This window comes from Hippichthys cyanospilos, chromosome 2 (assembly GCF_059441005.1).
Source record: "Hippichthys cyanospilos isolate Australia breed blue-spotted pipefish chromosome 2, RoL_Hcya_1.0, whole genome shotgun sequence".
Lineage (NCBI taxonomy): Eukaryota > Metazoa > Chordata > Actinopteri > Syngnathiformes > Syngnathidae > Hippichthys > Hippichthys cyanospilos.
Genome location: NC_142370.1, coordinates 28312466 through 28331622, shown reverse-complemented (window position 1 = coordinate 28331622; position 19157 = coordinate 28312466). Strand labels below are relative to the sequence as shown.

General features: G+C 41.0%; 1 protein-coding gene and 2 long non-coding RNA genes across 3 annotated transcripts; 1 reads left to right on the top strand and 2 right to left on the bottom strand.

Moving 5' to 3' along the window:
* Positions 1-7: 7 nt before the first annotated feature.
* LOC148428128 (uncharacterized) lies at positions 8-804 on the bottom strand. The gene is made up of 6 exons (XR_015863936.1): positions 749-804; positions 618-662; positions 492-545; positions 364-408; positions 196-249; positions 8-107 (listed from the first exon to the last, which is right to left on the bottom strand). It is a non-coding gene; the product is annotated as an uncharacterized LOC148428128 (long non-coding RNA).
* A 1635-nt stretch (positions 805-2439) lies between these two features.
* Positions 2440-3258, bottom strand: LOC148428127 (uncharacterized). The gene is made up of 4 exons (XR_015863939.1): positions 3186-3258; positions 3004-3020; positions 2559-2591; positions 2440-2473 (listed from the first exon to the last, which is right to left on the bottom strand). It is a non-coding gene; the product is annotated as an uncharacterized LOC148428127 (long non-coding RNA).
* A 9622-nt stretch (positions 3259-12880) lies between these two features.
* On the top strand, positions 12881-17974 carry pjvk (pejvakin). Its single transcript, XM_088408561.1, has 6 exons — positions 12881-13094; positions 13164-13359; positions 13704-13845; positions 15594-15711; positions 17465-17608; positions 17673-17974. The coding sequence occupies exons 1-6, from the start codon at positions 12881-12883 to the stop codon at positions 17972-17974; spliced, it is 1116 nt and encodes a 371-aa protein (XP_088264687.1).
* Positions 17975-19157: the final 1183 nt, after the last annotated feature.

The following is a 19157-nucleotide window of genomic DNA, read 5'->3' as shown; positions in this document are numbered from 1 at the left end:
ATGCTTGCCTGCTGTCCGGTGGGCCCTGGTGGTCCAACATGTCCAGCGTCTCCTCTGGGTCCCTGCTGACCTGGGCTTCCTCTCACACCAATAGGTCCCACTTCTCCCTGGGGAGTTTCAAAGTATCCTCCGAGGGGTTATTAAACGGACCGGTTAACCTTATTCATCAGATTTCAACGGCAGACTACACTGCACCTTCTGTCCTGGGGCACCTGGGAAGCCTGGCACGCCAGGGATTCCAATAGGACCCTGTGGTTGAACGATATCATCTTCATTACTATGTGAAGTTTGACACTCAGTGAAGTGACACCAGCTTTGGAAAATGTTCACATAATGACATACATTGAAATGAATTTTACTTACCAGGGGACCAGATTTGCCAATATGTCCGGCTGCACCGCGTTTCCCCTAAACCAGACACAGGTCAAATGTCTCTATCTTGCAACAATTTGGATGCTACAAATAAGCATATGCTGGCAGGTTGTTCCTACCACAGCACCAGGTGGGCCTGCTCTTCCTCTCTCTCCCACTAAGCCTGGTGGGCCCTAAAAGAACATGAGTTCTCAATACATGTCCAGATGAAAAATTGTGGCATGTTTGTTGTTTGTGTAGCCTACCACTGGGCCAGGAGCACCAATGGCACCAGGAGTACCGGAAGCACCCTGCATAACACAATGACAATTAGCCAATGAAATTTTGACAACATTGACTCCGGTGTAGGATTTTGTTATCAATATTGAATTCCTACCTTGATACCGGCAGGACCGACCTCACCTCTAGAACCAAAAATGCCTGTCTCACCCTGTTGGACAGAAATTCACAAGGTCTTCACTAATACCCAAAAACATAAACAAAATTTAAAGAAGCAATTGGAAATATACTGTACCTTGTGACCCTTTTGACCTGAAACTCCTGGACTACCCGGCAACCCTCGTGCACCCTTAGGAGATGAAACAATTTAAGATGAGCAAAGATGATCAAAACAATGTCATAAAAGCAGTGCTCGTGAGAATTCTTTGTTTACCACTGATCCTGGAAATCCAAGCTCTCCTGGAGCACCAGTGGGTCCAGGCTCCCCCTGAGCAAATAAAAACAATAATTATGCATAATAATTTAAATAACCACAGTTTTCATCAATCAAATACGTCTTCATTGTTCAGGGCCTAATGGAATTATTGAACAAATTGATGAATGATTTTTGGCTGTGATATTTCACTGACATCAGGACCACTTTTTCCCGGCAACCCTTCTGGTCCTCGAAGACCTGGTTCACCCTAAGAAAAACACAAGGAAATATCAAAGTTGGAGACATTTGAATGGATCCCATCCATTCATCCATACATTTTTTTGGTATAAATTCAGAATGGCAGCAAGATGACATTACCATAAGTCCTGGCTCTCCAACCTCGCCTGGGAGTCCCTGGCCACCGGGTGGTCCCTGAACAAGATTAGGCAGGTAATGTTAGCTAATCATACCTGTCACACATCAATGTTTTAAAGCTACTGTCGAAAAAAAAGGAATCCCGTCTTGACGTAATTTAAACAATGTTCCTCCGAGGGAAACTGTAAAGGCGATGTGGCAAAATGGGCGTGGCACCCTTTGTTTTATTATAATTTTCCTGAATATTTTATGCGTGCGCCAAACCTACTGGTGCTCCGGTCGCTCCAGGAGGGCCTCGTGGTCCTGCTTCACCCTGAAACAGTAACAATTAAAATGATTGTGGGCCGCGTTATAAAATGGCACATGTGCATATTGGGTTGTACTCACCCTTGATCCTGACACCATTCCGCTTAGGCCAGCTGATTTTTCGTTGAAACCTGAAGCCATTTGGGAAACAAAGTTTCCCTTTGGATTGACAAACATAAAAGAGAAAAAAAACATTATTGGGTTTTTTTATGTTTTGTTTTTTGTGGGGTGTTTTTGAGATTCGTTTTCTTGGTTGTCTATGATGAAAATCTGTATGAAGAAGCAATCTCACCCCAGGAAGGGAAGGAAAGCCTGGGGGGCCAGGCTCACCTGGATTTCCGGGTATGCCAGGCTCTCCATCAAAACCCGGAGGCCCTTGGAATCCCTGTAGATTGTTTAGTAAAATGTTCACATGAACATTTTTGTCATTAGACTTTAAATAAAGCACAATATAAAAGGTAAGGAACATTTCATTCTTTAATGCTATGTGAACCATTAAAGCAATAACAGATGCAATTACAAAGACTAGGATTATTTATCACTTTCCCAGGTGATTGAACCAATCGTTATCCTAAGGGTCAAATTTCAAGGTCCCAACCGACATACCCTTCTGCCTTTAAATCCTCTATGTCCAGGTCTTCCCTGGGCACCTGGGGGACCCTAGAATGGAAATGTACCAAATACATCCATTTTTAAATTCACACATAACTTGTAATCTTGCTGATACTGTTATCTAATAAAAAAAAAACTCACTGCAGGTCCTTGAGGTCCAGGGATTCCCACCAGCTGAACAAAAGAAAGTATCATGTCACCACATTTCTAATGAGCGACATTATCCTTGAATTTGCACAAATCACAATTTAGAACTTACTTGTGGAATATCACCTGGTTCACCTTTCTGTCCCTGAATAAGAAAGAATTTTAGCTTTATTACACCAACATCTCTTTCAAGTACTTGAATATTTTGGAATATTACTTTTACCACATCTACAATAAGTCTGGAAGAACTTGAGACACCCCCCCCCCACCCCCGCCCCCCCCCCCCCCCCCCAAAAATGGACAATTTTGTTATCTTGATCATTTTTTATTTTATCCTACTAAATGTTCTGAATACTCTTTCTATTTGAAATTTAGGCAGTATGAAAGCTTGTTTTTAAAATCAACTACAACCTAATTAAAATTTTAAAAAAAATCATAGATGCTGAGCATTTTCAAGGCTGTCTATTTTATTCCAGGTATATATCCATGTGATGTAACCCCACCCATTTTCTCTATAATTCTTCAATGGTATCGAAAATGAGAATATCATGACTTACCCTATAACCCATGATTGCTTGAGGAGAGTCGTAAAACATAGGGAAAACAAACAAAAAAAAAAGATCATTTCGTTGGGAAGGTATTTTGCAGTTAGTGATGAATGATTCAACAGTACAAAGCAGCGCATCCTTGCGGATATTGGGTAGGTTGCATAACTACAGATCGATTCCTGCGGCCTTACCAATATGCCTGGTGGCGCTGGCCAGGTTTTCACACACTGGGCAGCACTCGCCCTCCGGGGTCACCACCTTGTGGCAGTTAGGTACCACCTCACACTGCACGTCACTGCAGATGCTCACGCCATTGTCACAAACACACACACTGCATGGTGCGGGTTTCCAGATGGCATTGTGAGCGTAGATCTCACCATCCACTTCACAGCTTGAGCCCCCCTTCTCCATGGTATCTGCAGCAGCAGCAAATGCAAAATGAGTCAAGGATATAATCAACATAGGGCAGTGATTCCCAACCACTGCAAGTACCTACAGTATGTACATCTATCGACACCATTGATGTGTAATGACTGACAGAAAAATGAAATACTCTTCCAAAAGATGGCAGAATTACAGTACATATACAGTATACCATCAGTCATATAGGATGATTACGTAAGTCATATTTCAAAGTTTTTGGAAAATAAAGTTTTTTTAAGAATAGTGAGTGCAGGAGTGGGGATACATAATGCCTCCACCTGTACATTGGGGTTCACCCCAGTGGATGAGAGCAGTGGGTAGCCTCCCTTTGCCTTTGGTAGGGGGATAGGCCCTGACTGTTTTTTGTGACCAATCAAACCAAATGACAGTTCAGAGTACCCATCCTTTAGGATCCTTGGAGGGTGCGCTGGAGAGTGAGCCATGTACTGTGCAGAGGTGATTGATCGCAGTTGTGTTCATGAGGTTGTCGTTCCTGTCGTAACAGCAATCCCTGAAGCCGCTGATGGACACCCGCAGTAAGGGATGGCGCCAAGCTGAAGAAGAAGTCCATAATGGGCCTTTTTGGGCTGTGGGACACCCGAGGCAACTGACAGGTACCGGCTGGGGTGGTTGCCGAGGCAAAAACTCGGGTGTGGGAGGAGTTTGGTGAGGCCATGGGGTATGACTTCTGTTCATTTGTCTTTGAGGACATTCCAACGTCTCAGGAGGGGGAAGCAGTTCACCATTAATACTGTGTACACTGGCACTTCTTAAAGACTTTGAATGTTGTAGTTCTGTCTTGGTTGACACACCTGTATAACATCAATTGGCCGTTGTGGAGAGTGTCTCTGGATTGGTAGACGGAGGGGCGATGGTCCCCCTTTTTAAGAAGGTATCGATATAGAGTGATCATACTTCTAAGCCTCCCGGGTAAGGGCTATTCAGGGGTGGAGTCAAAACGGATTCAGGAGGAGCAGTGTGGTTTTCCTCTCAGCTGTGGAACAGTGGGCTCGCTCTAAACCAGGGGTGGGCAACTCCAGGGCTCGAGGGCCGATGTCCTGCATGTTTTCCAGTTTTCTCTCCCTAACACACCTGATTTAAATCATTAGCTCATCAACAAGCTCTGCTGGATCTTGAGAATAATCCTAATCATTTGAATCAGGTGTGTTTGACAGAGAAAACAGGAAATCATGCAGGACACCGGCCCCCGAGGCCTGGAATTGCCCACCCCTGCTCTAAACCATTGGCAGATCCTCAAGGGTGCTCAAGGGTCCTCAAGTTCATCCAACCTGTCTACATTTGTTTTGTAGACTTGGAGAAGGTATAAGACCATGTCTCTTGAAGAGCTCTATGGAGGATGTGTTCAGAATACTTTTCGCTTTTTTTTTTTTTTTTTTTTGCTGTTTCCAAAAACATTGAAATATTACTTTGGCAATTATGGGATCTGGCCTATAACATACCATGTGTAAATGCAACGAATTTGAACAAAGTGAGTTGAGAGCATCATTATTGCAGTAAAAAGCCAACCCGTTTATTCTTTGACACCACCTGACCCTTTAATTTATTCAGTGTTGTGTTTGTTCTCATACCAAAGTCTAAAGAGTCTTCTGTAGCATACGGATGCCAGCTATGAATTTGAGAGGAGCTTCATTCATTCAAATGAAGTGTTTTTCCACCATCTTGTGGCCTCTTACTGTCAAGGAACTACAGTACGCTAAAGTGTGTAGGGGCTCTCCATTTAGACACGAGGAGGGATCTGGCACATGGGAACTTAGTACCACAATCGACGACGAGAGCTTTATTCATCTAGGAATCCTATTCTTTGCTGGCGGCAGAGGAAACATAAAGCATGCTTTTGAGTTGTTTTTGTGTATTGAGAATTCTAGAAATGTGCTTTGGCTCTATAATGTTTGGAAAACACTGCCAAAGTGACACAGCTTACACACAAACCTGCAGAAGGGTCAACCGTGGGATTGGCAGTGGGAGTGATGCACACTGGGCAACACTCGCCCTCCGGAGTCATCGACTGGGTGCAGTCACCGAGGTTGTCGCAGACCACGGTCTCACACATAGTGGTGCCGGACTCGCACACGCAGATCCTGCAAGGCTCAGGGCTCCACATTTCTTTGTTGCCATAAACTTGTCCATTGTCAGCACACGTGTCTATTTGGAAGAAGTCAAATGTGCAGCTTTTAATGTTATTTATATAAGAGTCAGATGGTTGGTGTCCTAGTAACTAGCTCAGGGTCTATGCAGGCATTGCATTTCTGACATCCACAATGCAAATCTTCGGTTCCCTTTTTGTGTGAAGTTTAAATGTTCTCCCCATGCCTGCCTGTGTTTTCAACAGGTACTCCTACTTCAGAAAACATGCTTGTTCCTTTCATTGTACAGTCTTAAGTCAGAGTGAATAGTTGTTTTTTTGTATGTGCTATATGATTAGCTGGCTACCATGTCAGCGTGTACATTGCCTCTCATCAAGTCACCTCATCCAGCTCACTTAAAACAGTAATGAAGAGAAGCAATACAGAATAAAATGATGAATGAATGAACTTTAGTTGACAACCAAATGAAAATGATCAGGGCATCAGTTAAAGGTAAAATGATGAAAAGCAGTTTAAGATCCTTCACACGAGAACATGTTTTTCTTTATTCTTTATCGAGGAATTTGTGGCTAACACTCTAAATAGCAAAACTATTGAAAAAAAAAGATATACATTTACATGATGTTGCAACAATCAGAAAGCCTGGAAGTTACAATACCAAAGATAATAGCTAATTCTTAACTAACACATATGAATAAAAGGGAATGCGTTGCAGTATATGTTGCATTTTACTCTTGATGGATTTAGTATAGCTTGTGCTGAATTGCTTGTCCTATGCCACCAGACATCATCCACTTTCCATTGATGGTACTTCCTTTTAAATGTACTTTAAAAGTCATTCACAAAAACAACCAGCCATGTTGTATTAATGTTAAAATCTTTTAAAATTAAATTTTTCACATTCTAATCTGAAAGGAAAACATTCAGCTTTAATCACCAAATTAAAGACATAGCTCAAACAAAAATGTGTTTGCACAGCTTAAATGTGTTCGCAAGAACTGTGTAAAATCTCTGTGTTGTTGTGGGATATGCACTTTGCCTCTGAGGTTCAAAAAAACCATCCTTCCTAGTTATATCCACCAAATCAGACACAACCAGGATGCTGTGGCACACTGGTGTGGCAAGACAGATCATAGGGGTGCGACAAAAAGGTGCCCATATTCACTTTATTCATTTTCCAACAATGTTTGTTTATCTATCCCAGCAACATATGGGCACGGGCACAAAGGTTAAAAGCTTCTACCAGAGGGTACATTAAACTTAATTTTCTACTTGCAATTTGTCATGTTTGTCATTAAACAGGCTCAAAAATCCACTCTAGGTAAATTTCTGAGTAAAACTAGACCACCAGATTCTTTAGCATGCATATATTTTTGTGCCATTTTTTGTTGGTGGTGTGCAGCAAGGTTTTATCGAAGCTTAGGATGGATTGGCTCGATACAGATTAGGGTAATATTGCATGAGATAGTGTTCGTGTTTTGGGAATGTGGGGTTTAATTTAAAATTTCTTCCATTAAATTGCTCATGGGTATGCTTAAAGTAATCGTTTGTAAAGTTGTGTTACTAAGATCTTTATATTGATTTAATACATAATGGTAAATCGATTTATATAGTGCTTTTCTACCTTGGGTACTCAAAACGCCTTACATTAACTAGTCATTCACCTACTGATGACACAGCATCTGGAGCAACTAGGGGTTCAGTGTCTTGCTGAAGGACACTTTGACATTGTCTTGATGGTCTGGGGATCGAACCCACAGCTTCTCAGCTGGGAGATGACCACTCTACCACCAAGCAATGCCGCCCCATAATGCACCTCCAGAAAATAACAGAGAAAGTGCTCGACAATTAACTTTATTGGGAATTTCCACCGTTGTGTATGGTGGAACTTAGTGATTAAAGAGCAATTAAGATGTGGTTCAAAACATGTACAATCATGACAAGAATCCACCAAGTGAACAACCATCAGTCTGACTAGATTTTTAGCAGCTCCTTCGTGCATGAATCTTGCCATCTATTCCTCATAGAATTCTATTGCATGTATGCATTGATTTTATGGGATATTTAATGCAAATGTCTATTTTTGGTGAACTGTTCTATATGGTCGAATGAGCTAAAATCTAGAAACTGTTTGGGCCAGTTTTGTCCAGACTTTGGCCACCTGCTGCAGTCTTTGTGAGCCTTTCCATCTGGGTTGTAATTATGTGGTGAAGCCTCTCCCCGTGCAAGATGCTCCTTCTCACCAGCAGCAGTTATTTTAGGGTAAACCACAGTAAAAGTTATATACGTTGGCTTTGGCCTGAAACGTGTGGTTTGTCTTTTATTTTGGAGGGGGTGGGGGGAGGGGGTGCCACACCCGCAGGAGTCTTCTGCAACCTTTGGTGCAGAACCAAAAATCTATTTGGAGGTATCACGTTTGGATTATTTTCAATCCTATTTGCAGCATTGAATCTCTAAGACAGTATGTGTGTTTTGAGTGAATCACACTTTCTATTCGGTCACTTCTCAAGATATGCCTAGAAATGGCAAATAATTTGGCCAACTGTTGAAGAACATGTTGTCATCCTTGTGTTATTATTTCAAATGTTGGCACTACATTAGGTAATGAAATACCCTAAATTTCATATTTACAGGCCAATATTATGTAAACCTTTCGAACATATTGGAAGACCAGTTAAAAACACTGTCCTCCACCAGCACAAAAAAGCAATGAGTTAAATCAGCAAATTAAAGTTGTCTCTTTCAGTAGAGCATAATTCAGCATCCTTTCACTCAGGGTGTGTCTTGTGCGCCTCTGAGCCCAAGGCTGACCAAAATTAGTGGCCTGCTTTTGTCTGTCCCATCCACTAGGCCACATCATTACAGGAGTGGAGCTCGAAACCCCTTCATTGGAAGCCGACCTCGCACTGAAATAGAACGGCTGTCTTGCAAGCTCCTTTGAGCACATACTGGACTCAGTGGGAGCAAAGAAGTATTGTTTTTCTCCGGTTTGGCATATTTGTAATGAACAAAAAGTGCCCAAGAAGAAGAAAACACATGCTTTTTATTTTGTCCCAAATTGTTTTAAATTTTGTTTTATTCTTGCACATCACATAAGAGGCTTCTTCAAAAAGAAAAAAAAGTCAAAGTTATGACTGCCACTCGGAAAACCTAAAGGAGAAGTCAAGTCAAAAATGTTCTTTACAATATGTTCAATGTGGCCCCACTAGTCCAAACACTGCATTCTGGTAATGTGTTTACGGAACCAGCAATATTTGTTTAAAAAAAAAAAAAAGTTTTTATCCCACTCAGCTGACGGCCATTTTGCTATTTTTTGTTGACTAAAATTGACATCAGAATTACACAGGGCTCAGGTAACGACCAGACACAACTCATCTTGTAATTGTCACATGACCAAAGTTGGAAAACAGGTGAGACATGATTGGTTGTTACCTAAGGCCTGAGAAATAGTTGCCCTTTTCAGTTGACAAGTGGCAAAATGGCCGCTCCCTAAGATGAATAAAGATGGGTACATTTTCTGCTTGAATTCATATTCCACAAGCGTAGTATTATTCAGGATGCCATATTGAGTTGGGTTGAAATATATTCCTGTAAAGAACATTTTGTTTTATTTCCCCTTTAAGGAGTGATGGCCCATTGGATGAGAATTAGGCCTGTGACACCCCCCCTCCCCTCCCCTATCTACCCTATTAGAAAAAAATATGTTTCATTTTCTTTACATTACATCATAAATGACATCAGTGTGATGCAGGAAGACCCGCTGCAAATGTAAAAAAAATAATAATCATGACAACAAAAGAGTATAAATCCTCTTTATGTGAACGGATGCTTTATCAAAAACTGGATTAAAAACCACTGGAAAAAAAATCCATCCATCCACCCATTAGTTCATCCATTAATAAATCCATCCATCCATCCATCCATCCATCCATCCATCCACATTTTAATACCTATATTTGTTTTCATTGGCATAGCTGGTGACCTAGAGCCTAGTTCACATTGGCCGATGGATGGACTTCACCCCGGACTGGTGGTCACCAAGCAATCTCAAAGCACATATGGAGAACAACCAACTTTTGCATCAAATGACAATTTAGAGTCTTCAATTAACCTATCATGCATGTCTTAAGAATATGGGAGGAAGTCAGAATGCCACGAGAAAACCCACGCAGACAAGCATTGGAATAAGAAGGGAAGATACTCACCGTTCTTGGGGATTTCCTGGCAGGAGACAGTAATCACCTGAATTAGGGAGATGGCAGCCAGGAGTACAGTAATTCTCATGTGCGCAGAGGAGTCCATCTCTGCACGCCAAGCATGCAAGGACCTCGCACACAAACACACTCAAAAGCGGCCGACCCCGAGCTACAGCATCCAGCCCGAAAGATCTGAATATCCCTGAGTGCACCGGACTCCCGGATGAGCTGGGCTCCTTCTCCTCCTCCTCACTGCATCTTCCTCCCACCTCCTCCTCCCTCTTCGTCAGCGCTTTTCGTTCCACTTGAGGGCCAACCTCCGCCGACAGACGCCACTTGGGTCTTTGAACAACGCACATAATTAAAGGCTGCATGAAAATCCTCCCGGATCAAATAAGAATTTTGAAAGATGGAAAAGCAAAAAAAAGAAACATTTTTTTTTAAAAAACCTTTGACCCAGATTTGCAATAATTCACCAAAAAGAAAGAAATGTAATCTTTCTGAATCTTTGACCCAAATTTGCGGAAATGTATCAAGATCCAGCACATCAACATTTAATGAATTCTTTACATTGGCTGATTGACGTTGATGAAATTTGCTTGCTCTTAATTTTGATGTGCACATACAATCTCACATTCCACCGTAAGTACAGAACACGTCAAAGTTTAGGACACACATTGTCATTCTACAATTGAGAAGGTGTGTCCAAAATTCTGATTTGTCATCATATGTAGGTTGCATCCTCTTGGTGTATAATTCATAATAGTCAAGATGCCAGTTTATCAGATGCTCAGATTAATAAGGGTGTTCCAATGTTTTATGGAGAGGGTAAGAAGTTAATATTGCATTAGTGGAATAAGGATTGAGCAAAATAAAAGACTTATTTTTCTCCATCTCAGGGGTTGGTCATTTTGCCTCTTGCGGTTGACTGAGAATGACACCTTCATTATTCAGCGCTCAGTAAACAACCAATCGTGGCTCACCTTGCGAGTGTCACATGATCTAACTCAGAAAACAAGTGATTGGTCATCACCTGAGCGCTGAGCAAATGTGATCGCATTTTAAGCCCCGGGCTTAAGACCCAATTTAGGCTTTTATTCATTTTTGATGAACGCTTGGAGGGTAAAATATTGGATAGATTGTTAAAACATGTTGACTTTCAATTTGCCATCTAGCCGTCCCTTCTAAATGCTTGCAAACAGGAGATCGAACGGTACGCCCTGCAGATATCAAATTTAGCTCATGTCAGGCTCATTTACTGCCATGAAAAATAGAAATATTGCCAATTTTGGACGTATTTGAACATACTTATCATGCATTTCCCCTGATCCAAGAACGAAATATTGCAGGAAAGCTTTCATTTTGCTGCTGGGAAACATTTTATTTCATGTAACACATAACATTATACAGTATCCGAATATTCCTGCCAGCGAAATCTGCAGGATTGGAATTCTATCATGCATCATGCTTACGTTGCATCAATGGATATATTATTGAAGGAAAGCCTTGTGCGGATAACTAAATGTGTCAGGTTATTTTCTTATCTCATCCTACGCAGCTTGAGAATACAGAATTACTTTTGATCTGTCTGGACATTTGCATACATGTATTCTGTTGTTCTTTTACTTATTCAATATTCTACTGTATACTCAATACTAAGACAACTAAAATATTCCTCTTTCAATTTCATATATTTCATAGCCCATGAATGCTATATTAATCCAGTGGGAGTGCATAGAAAATAATATATATATATATATATATATATATATATATATATATATATATATATATATATATATATATATATATATATATATATATATATATATATATATATATATACATATATATATATATATATATATATATATATATATATATATATATATATATATATATATATATATATATATATATGCAGCACACTGTAGTTACTTTTGCTATTATCGAATTGCTGGGATTATTGTCCATAAAAGGGACGTATGTTCCAAAAATAGGCATATATAAATGTACATATGTATGGATAGGGCTGATGCCACTAGCATTTTGAGTAGTTGAAAGTAAAAATAAACTGTATTTCTATTTGACGTTTTAGTTTTGACCCTTTCAGCCCAATTGGGTGATAACAAAACCAGTTTAGTGAAAATCAAGTGACAGTGAAAAAAATGGCTGTCCCCAAGGTAAAAAAAAAAAAAAGGTAGATTTTACTGCCTAGTTCGTATTATGCAAACACAGTATTGATCAGTATACCTTCTTTAGACTAGTAGGGGGGCGGATAGAACATATTATTGTAAAGAAATTCCAAAGAAAACCTCACCATTAAAAGGACCCAAGTCCGAATCCAGCTGGCTCTTGCCATCCTGTGTGGCGTTTGCATGTTCTCCCCGAGTGTGTGTGGGTTCTCTCCAGGGACTCCGGCTTCCTCCCACATTCCAACATGCATGGCAGGCAAATTGGACATACTAAATTGTCTTTAGGTGTGATTGGGTACATAAATGGTAGTTCATCTCTGTGTGCTCTGCAATTGGCAGGCAACCAGTTCAGATTGTCCCCCGCCTACTGCCCGAAGCTTGCTCGGATAGGCACCAGCAAGCCTACAACCCTTTTGAGGATAAGTGGCTTTAAAGATGGCTGGATGGATGGATGTTTTATTAAATTAATAACTTTGTTTCTGTGTTTCAAAAAAACATTCAACTAAGGCCTGTTTGCTTGCGGGATTGGTACAATGTCTAAGCCCTCAGAAAACTAAGATCTGAAATGAAAGGAAGGAAAGGAAAGGAAAAGCCAAAATATTCCCCCCCCCCTAAGTGATGTTGAAATGACACAGAGAATAAGCGCCAATTCTATTTCTGTCTATGTCAAATCATAAGTGAACCACAAAAGAGGGATGGTTTGCCCACATGTACTGTATATAGAACGCATGTCATCAAACCCCCCCCACCCCCCAAAAAAATGTTCCCCTGCAATATAATTGCAATTAAAATCTCCATAATTGTTTTTTTCACAACACACATCATGTGACAGGAAGTTGCCACCTTATGGTGACCAGGTGAACACACGTATTAACTTACAAACTCTGCATTATTGAACAGCCAGCGTGAGAAGGGACACAGTGATGAGCATGCTGGACTAGTTTCAGCTGCTGGTCCTCCATTTGATATGTTTGCAGCGGCCACCAAGAACTTTGTCAAGCAGGTGGGAGATACCGGGAGGTTGATCCCTGTACCAAGCCTGAGTGAAGCAGACCGCTACCAGCCCCTCAGCCTTGTCACCAGGAAGAGAAAGAGGCGTTTCTGGAAAAAGAAGAACAAGTATGCCTCCACTGCATTCTCCCTCAAAGATATCCTGGTGGGGGAGAAGGAGATCACAGCAGGTATATGTAGTGAGAGGAAACGGTCCACAGGTTGATCATGACCATGATCTCATTTTGAACTGTCTTCAGGTGTATCCTCTTATCAGTTGTTAAACTATGAGGACAAATCGGACGTGGCCCTCAACGGTCGCCTTGGAAACCACCTCCTCAATGACGTGGGCGTCAATGTAAGCGGCTCCGACTCTGTGGCTGTCAAAGCTTCCTTTGGCATTGTGACCAAACATGAGGTGGAAGTGCCCACGTTACTGCGGGAACTCAACTCCAGGTATAACACTACACAAATTACTTTCATTCACATTCTATGGATCTGAACTTTCAGTTCTTTGTTTTGTTGACATACAGTATGATAATCCTATTCCACCTAAGCGGTTATTACACCTGTGAGGCTCGTGGGCCGATACGTTACGTATATCGTCAACAAAAAGCACATTCTTTTCTTACCTAAACTGAAGATAAAACATATATCCTAATGACCTTTGACCAATTTGTGGCTGAGATAATATGAGACGAGAGCTCCCCTGAATAAATGATTGTTATTCTACACTTATACTACACTTAAACTAAGACTTTGTAGAAAACACTCACAGTACTGAAAATGAACTGTTATAGGAAAGTGGATGTGCAACACTGCCTGGTCCGCCAGTCTAGGGAGAGTGGATGGAGTGTCCTATGTGTCGTCATGGAAAGCATCCGCACAACTCGCCAGTGTTCTCTGACGGTTCATGCTGGCATGAGGGGAGCTACCATGAGGGTAATGAAATCCTACACTAAAATACATTTCAGAAAGTTTTACATATAAACATATAAAAACAAAAGAGAAAGACTTTCTTGGTTCCTCAACCAGAATACTGTACGTCAAGGTTTTTACACCTTACAACTTCCATCACAAAAATAGTTACTGTAACTCCTTTTAAGTACAACAATCACAACAATCATGAAAATGCAATAGCATGAGTGGTTTTAAGTGGTGATAAAAAAAAAGGAGGCTTATCGATTCTTATTAAATTAATGGTTTGGATTACTTTATTGTACTTATAGATTGGTTAGATTGGCCCCCTCTGTGGGCTGTCACATTGTTGTGGTGAAGGGCTTTGCGTGTCCCAATGATCATAGGAGCTAAGTTCTCTGGGACTTAATGCCCCAGGCAGGGTCACTCACGGCAAACAGGTCCTCAATAAGGGACTAGACTAGACACGGACCATTCAACCTTAGTGATGAATGATATTATCGGATCTGGTTGTCCCTTTCCCGGACGCGGGTCACCAGGACCTCCCTCTGGAGCCAGGCCTGGAGGTTGGGGCTCATTGGCGAGCACCTGGTAGCCTGCACCCATGGAGCTCAGCTGGCGCAGTAACGTGGCTCCCCCTTCCCATAGGCTCACCGTCTGTGGGAAGGGCCATATGGGCTGAATGCAACGTAAGCTTGGCGGTGGCCAAAGGTGGGCGTGGAATGTTACCTCTCTGACAGGGAAGAATCCGGAACTGGTGTGTGAGGCGGAAAAGTTCAGACTAAATATTGTCGGACTCGCCTCCACACAAAGCTTGGGCTCTGGTACCGGTCCTCTCGAGAGGGGTTGGACTCTCTTCCACTCCGGAGTTGCCGTTTACAGTAACGGCAAACCTCTCAATTTTCTGGTCGATCGACGTTCCTGCACTCACCTATGGCCACGAGTTGTGGGTCATGACCGAAAGAATTGTTGGATTAATTGGTTATAAAGCATCTGCACATTCTGAACATTAGCACTGAACTTAATGAGGAAGTCAGGTAAAAATACAATCATACAATTATATTCTATGCACTCCCACTGGTTTAACCATGATATTCTGATTAATATAGCATTCATGGGCTATGAAACAAAATGAGCACACTCCTTTTTTTTTCATCTCCGGGGACAGCGTTTTGGCTATTAGTGCTGCTTGTTGTCGACTGAAAATGAATCACAGTGCCCAAGGGTTCCCGATAACGACAGCGTAGCAGCTCACCTATCTCCTGGCATTTGGTCATGTGACGTTTGTAAGCTGAAACCTCAGACAGTCTTTTTCAGACAACAACTAGAGGCTGTACAATGCCTATTATACATGTTACAAAAAAAACAACTTGAAAATGTTTGAAAACAAATATGATACTTTTTAAAAATTGAATGCTCAACCAGGGAACTGTACAGGAAAAAAAAAAAGAATATCTTATTCTGAGATTCTTTTGATACCACTAAAGTAATTCTGCATGCTACTAAAGTTTTGAAAATCACATTTTTCTTGACTTGAACGGAGCCCAAGCAATTCTTATTCGGATATGCAATTATTCGGATAATGTAATTAAAAAAAAAAAAAAAAACTTTTTTTTTTTTTTTTTTAGTCTCTGACGTTGTTTAGTTTAACTCAACATCCTCTCAACATTCTGTTAGAAGGCATTTAATTATGGGGCAGTATTCATGTAATACTGAGGTTTCCAGAACAGGAAGCAAATGAACTAAAATGACGTTCATGTGTTTTGATGCAGTTTCAGATTGACGATGGCAGAAACCCAAAAGGCCGAGATAAAGCCATTGTTATCCCGGCTCACACCACTATCGCCTATAGCGTATGCGAGCTGTTTGTTCGACTGGATGGGCGACTCGGTAAGAAAGGTTAGATACAGGTTGGAATCAAGCCCGCTGGTGCACCTTCCAAACACATATACTGTACTTTACTAAGTAATATAGCAGAAAGGTCACTTCAAGGATTAGAAATGTGTGTACTTGGTAGTATTGTATTTAGGACCGCATGAAAACAATTCATGTGGTTGACACCTAAGACATCTCCATGATGACATTTTTTTTTGCATAAAATGCTGTGCAGCAGTGATTTTCAAAAGATGGTACCCCTCTCATGGTATTGGTAGAGTTAAGTTGTATCTAAATGTTAGTACAATATATTGGCTTCAAATGAATTTGCTTGTTATCAGAGGTGGGTATTTTACTTTTTTTTTTCTTGGTCCGTCTGATGTCAGAGGTCGGTGCCCCGCCGCGCTTTTGTCATTTGTTCTCCATGCCTTCAAGCCAAAAATTCTAGTTTGTCGGTCCGTCGCTCCATCTGTCATTCTTCGATCATGTCCGTCATCAACAACAACAAAAAAAACCTCCAACATCTTACTAAAAAAATGAAATCTCTGAAAAATACTGTTAAGCGGTAATCTCCACAGCTTGGCTTTGAACATAAAGCAAAAGCTAGATTTTACAGTCCTCACATTAATCACCCAAATTAAGTCGAAGATCTTGCGGCACAATAAACCACAGGTACACAATGCCGACCCTGTGTAACCATGGAATTACACTGGAGTTAAGTCATCATGTCCATCATGAAACATTATTGTGCTTCAAAGAGTTATTAACCTCTACTGTCTTTACATTCAACCAATCATTTTACCGCTTGAAAAAACATTTTAAGTGACAGTTGCATTACACAAAATCCACATTTGACCTCATGCTTTGCTAACTATGTGCAAGCAATTTGTTCATTTTGTTCATAATTAAGAAGCAAAATAACACAAAAATCTTTCAATACTTAATTCTAAACATTTTACTATGGATCAATGCAATGAATGCGCTGAGCAAGATTTTAGGCAGTATGCAATTCTGTTCATGAAACCATGACTCTGAAATGTAGCACAATGACTTGCCAGTCATGCCGCATCTTTTCAAAAAAGAGAAAGTTTTGCTCAGAGCAGTATATTATGGAGGCTTTTCATCTTAATAGTATATCTTGCATGCCGATGCTCTAGCTCTCAGCCAGTTAATCCTGGGAGCATGGAGAAATGCTTGCTACTTACTTAGACGGTATGTACACTTCCATGCTCCCAAGTATATGGCACTTTAACCATTTCTCAGAAATTTGGAAGATTTGACTGGGCGAGGTCCCAAACGATTACCAACAGTGACAAGTCAACAGGTGGCGACCATCACAGCGATGGATTAAAATAATCTAATTGTTCTGTCGATCTTAGTCATTCGGGGGTCCATCGACAAAACTTTGCTCCTCAGTGACGGACCTACAGACAGTCAGTCAGTCCCGATGAACTGCCCACCTTTTAATTTAGGTACAATTTTTTTTTTTTTTTTATTTAGCATTTAGCAGTGAAATTAATGAATCAAAGGTTGTTGTTTTTGTTTTTTTAAGTTTCCCATGTTCAAGTACAAGTACAATGATTCCTAATTCAACACAAAGTTACAGCAGTTTGCAATTATATTGAATATTCTCTTAGCAATAAAACCTCTGTCTCATAAATGAACAAATATTTTAGATGCTACTTGATGTGAAAAGTTTGACACACCAGCATTAAAAGCTTGGCAGTCTATTTAAGTAAGTTAACTATGTATTATTTTGCTGTATCAGATATCTGTGTTGCACCGGGGTCTCAAGGTGGTTTTGAACAGGAGCAAATCAGGGAGCAGCTGGGTGGTTTTATTGGTGACTTCTCCATGGGCCGACTACGTCGCTTCCTGTCAGGCATCATCTACGGGAATCCCTTCAGAGCAGGTGTTCACTACCATGAGCTTCAGTCTTCCACCATATAGTGACATTGGGCTTTTTGTTTATGCAGATGATAGAACATTTGAAGAGCTCACTCACTCTGATACCTTCATGGATGACACCATGACCGACTACTACGAGAAAGCCGCCAGCATGACCGATGTTTCCACTGCCTACCTGAGAGAAAGCTCCCATACACGTGTCAACCTACTCAAACACAACATCCCCAAGGGGCCATGTGCCCTGTGCGGCATGGGCCAACAAAGGAGAGAAACTGTCTATGGCTGTGTGGAATGCTCATTCGGTGGTCAAAAGTACGTACGGCTGCATGTTGTACCCTGCTTTGATCTCTGGCACAAAACTCTTAAATGATAAAATGTGTTTTTGTTTTCAAAGTGAAATGTTTGTGTTGTTCCTAAATAAAAGTAATTATTGATCGTGGTGGGAGGTAACCAAGCTCTTCATAAAGTCCTGGGTACTGTTTTCAGCTTCTTGAGAATCGATGAGTAAGGACTAGTAATCCTTACATTTGACATCAGATCACTGTATTACAAAATCTGTAGGCTATGTTTTGTAATGGTAAGTATAGAGTGTGAGTACCTTTGCCAACTTTCTGTATGATTTTTATTTCTCATTTTATTGCCATCTCATTTAGCCACTATGACACATATCTCAACTCTCTATTCACATTTCTGTGTTTCACACACAGGGAAACTACCTCCTGAGAAATGTTCACTGCTCTAAACAAGACAATTGAAAATGAGCAATTCTATTACAACACATCCATTCACAAAATGAATGTGTGGTACAGTAGAGTGTTTAGCGCATCCGCTTCATATTTCAGAGTCCCAAGTTCAATTCCAGATCCCTCCGGTCTTCCTATGATAGAGCTTGCATGTGCCCGCGTAGGTTCTCTCTGGGCACTCCGGCTTCCTCCCACATTCCAAAAACATTCATGGTATGTGCATTCGACACTCCAATTTTGTCCTTGGGTGTGTCTGAGGGCGTTAATGGTTGTTCAGGTGTGTCTGGGTGCGTGAATGGTTCATCCACGTGTGCCCTGCAATTGGCTGGCAACCAGTCCAGGGTGTCCCCTGAGTTCTGGAATAAGTGGAATAGGCACCATTCCATACGTATATCATGTATGTGCGTGTGTGCGTGTGTTTGCCTGTGTGTGTGTGTGTGTTTCCACTACATGTCTTCTAAATACACAATTCAGTCCATCTGATGTGGATATTTGCCCTTAAAACATCCATAGTTCACCTTCACCCTCCTCCTTTGAACCATTTATGTCATATTATACGTTTTATTATATTTCTTAAAAATGCATATTTGTGACTCTTAAACATTCCGCACCAGTCATAATCTGGCAGGAACAAGTCAAAACTTGAAAAAAATGCTGATCTTAAATGATCAGTTAATGCCATTTTCTTTAAAGAAAAATCATAAAAAGTCGTTGTGGCCATCTGTAGCTCCGTCCTGTTGTCGGCCCTCCTTGCCGCCAGGTGACGCATGTTTAGTACATGGACTCATTTACAGGCGGAAGTTCCGAGTG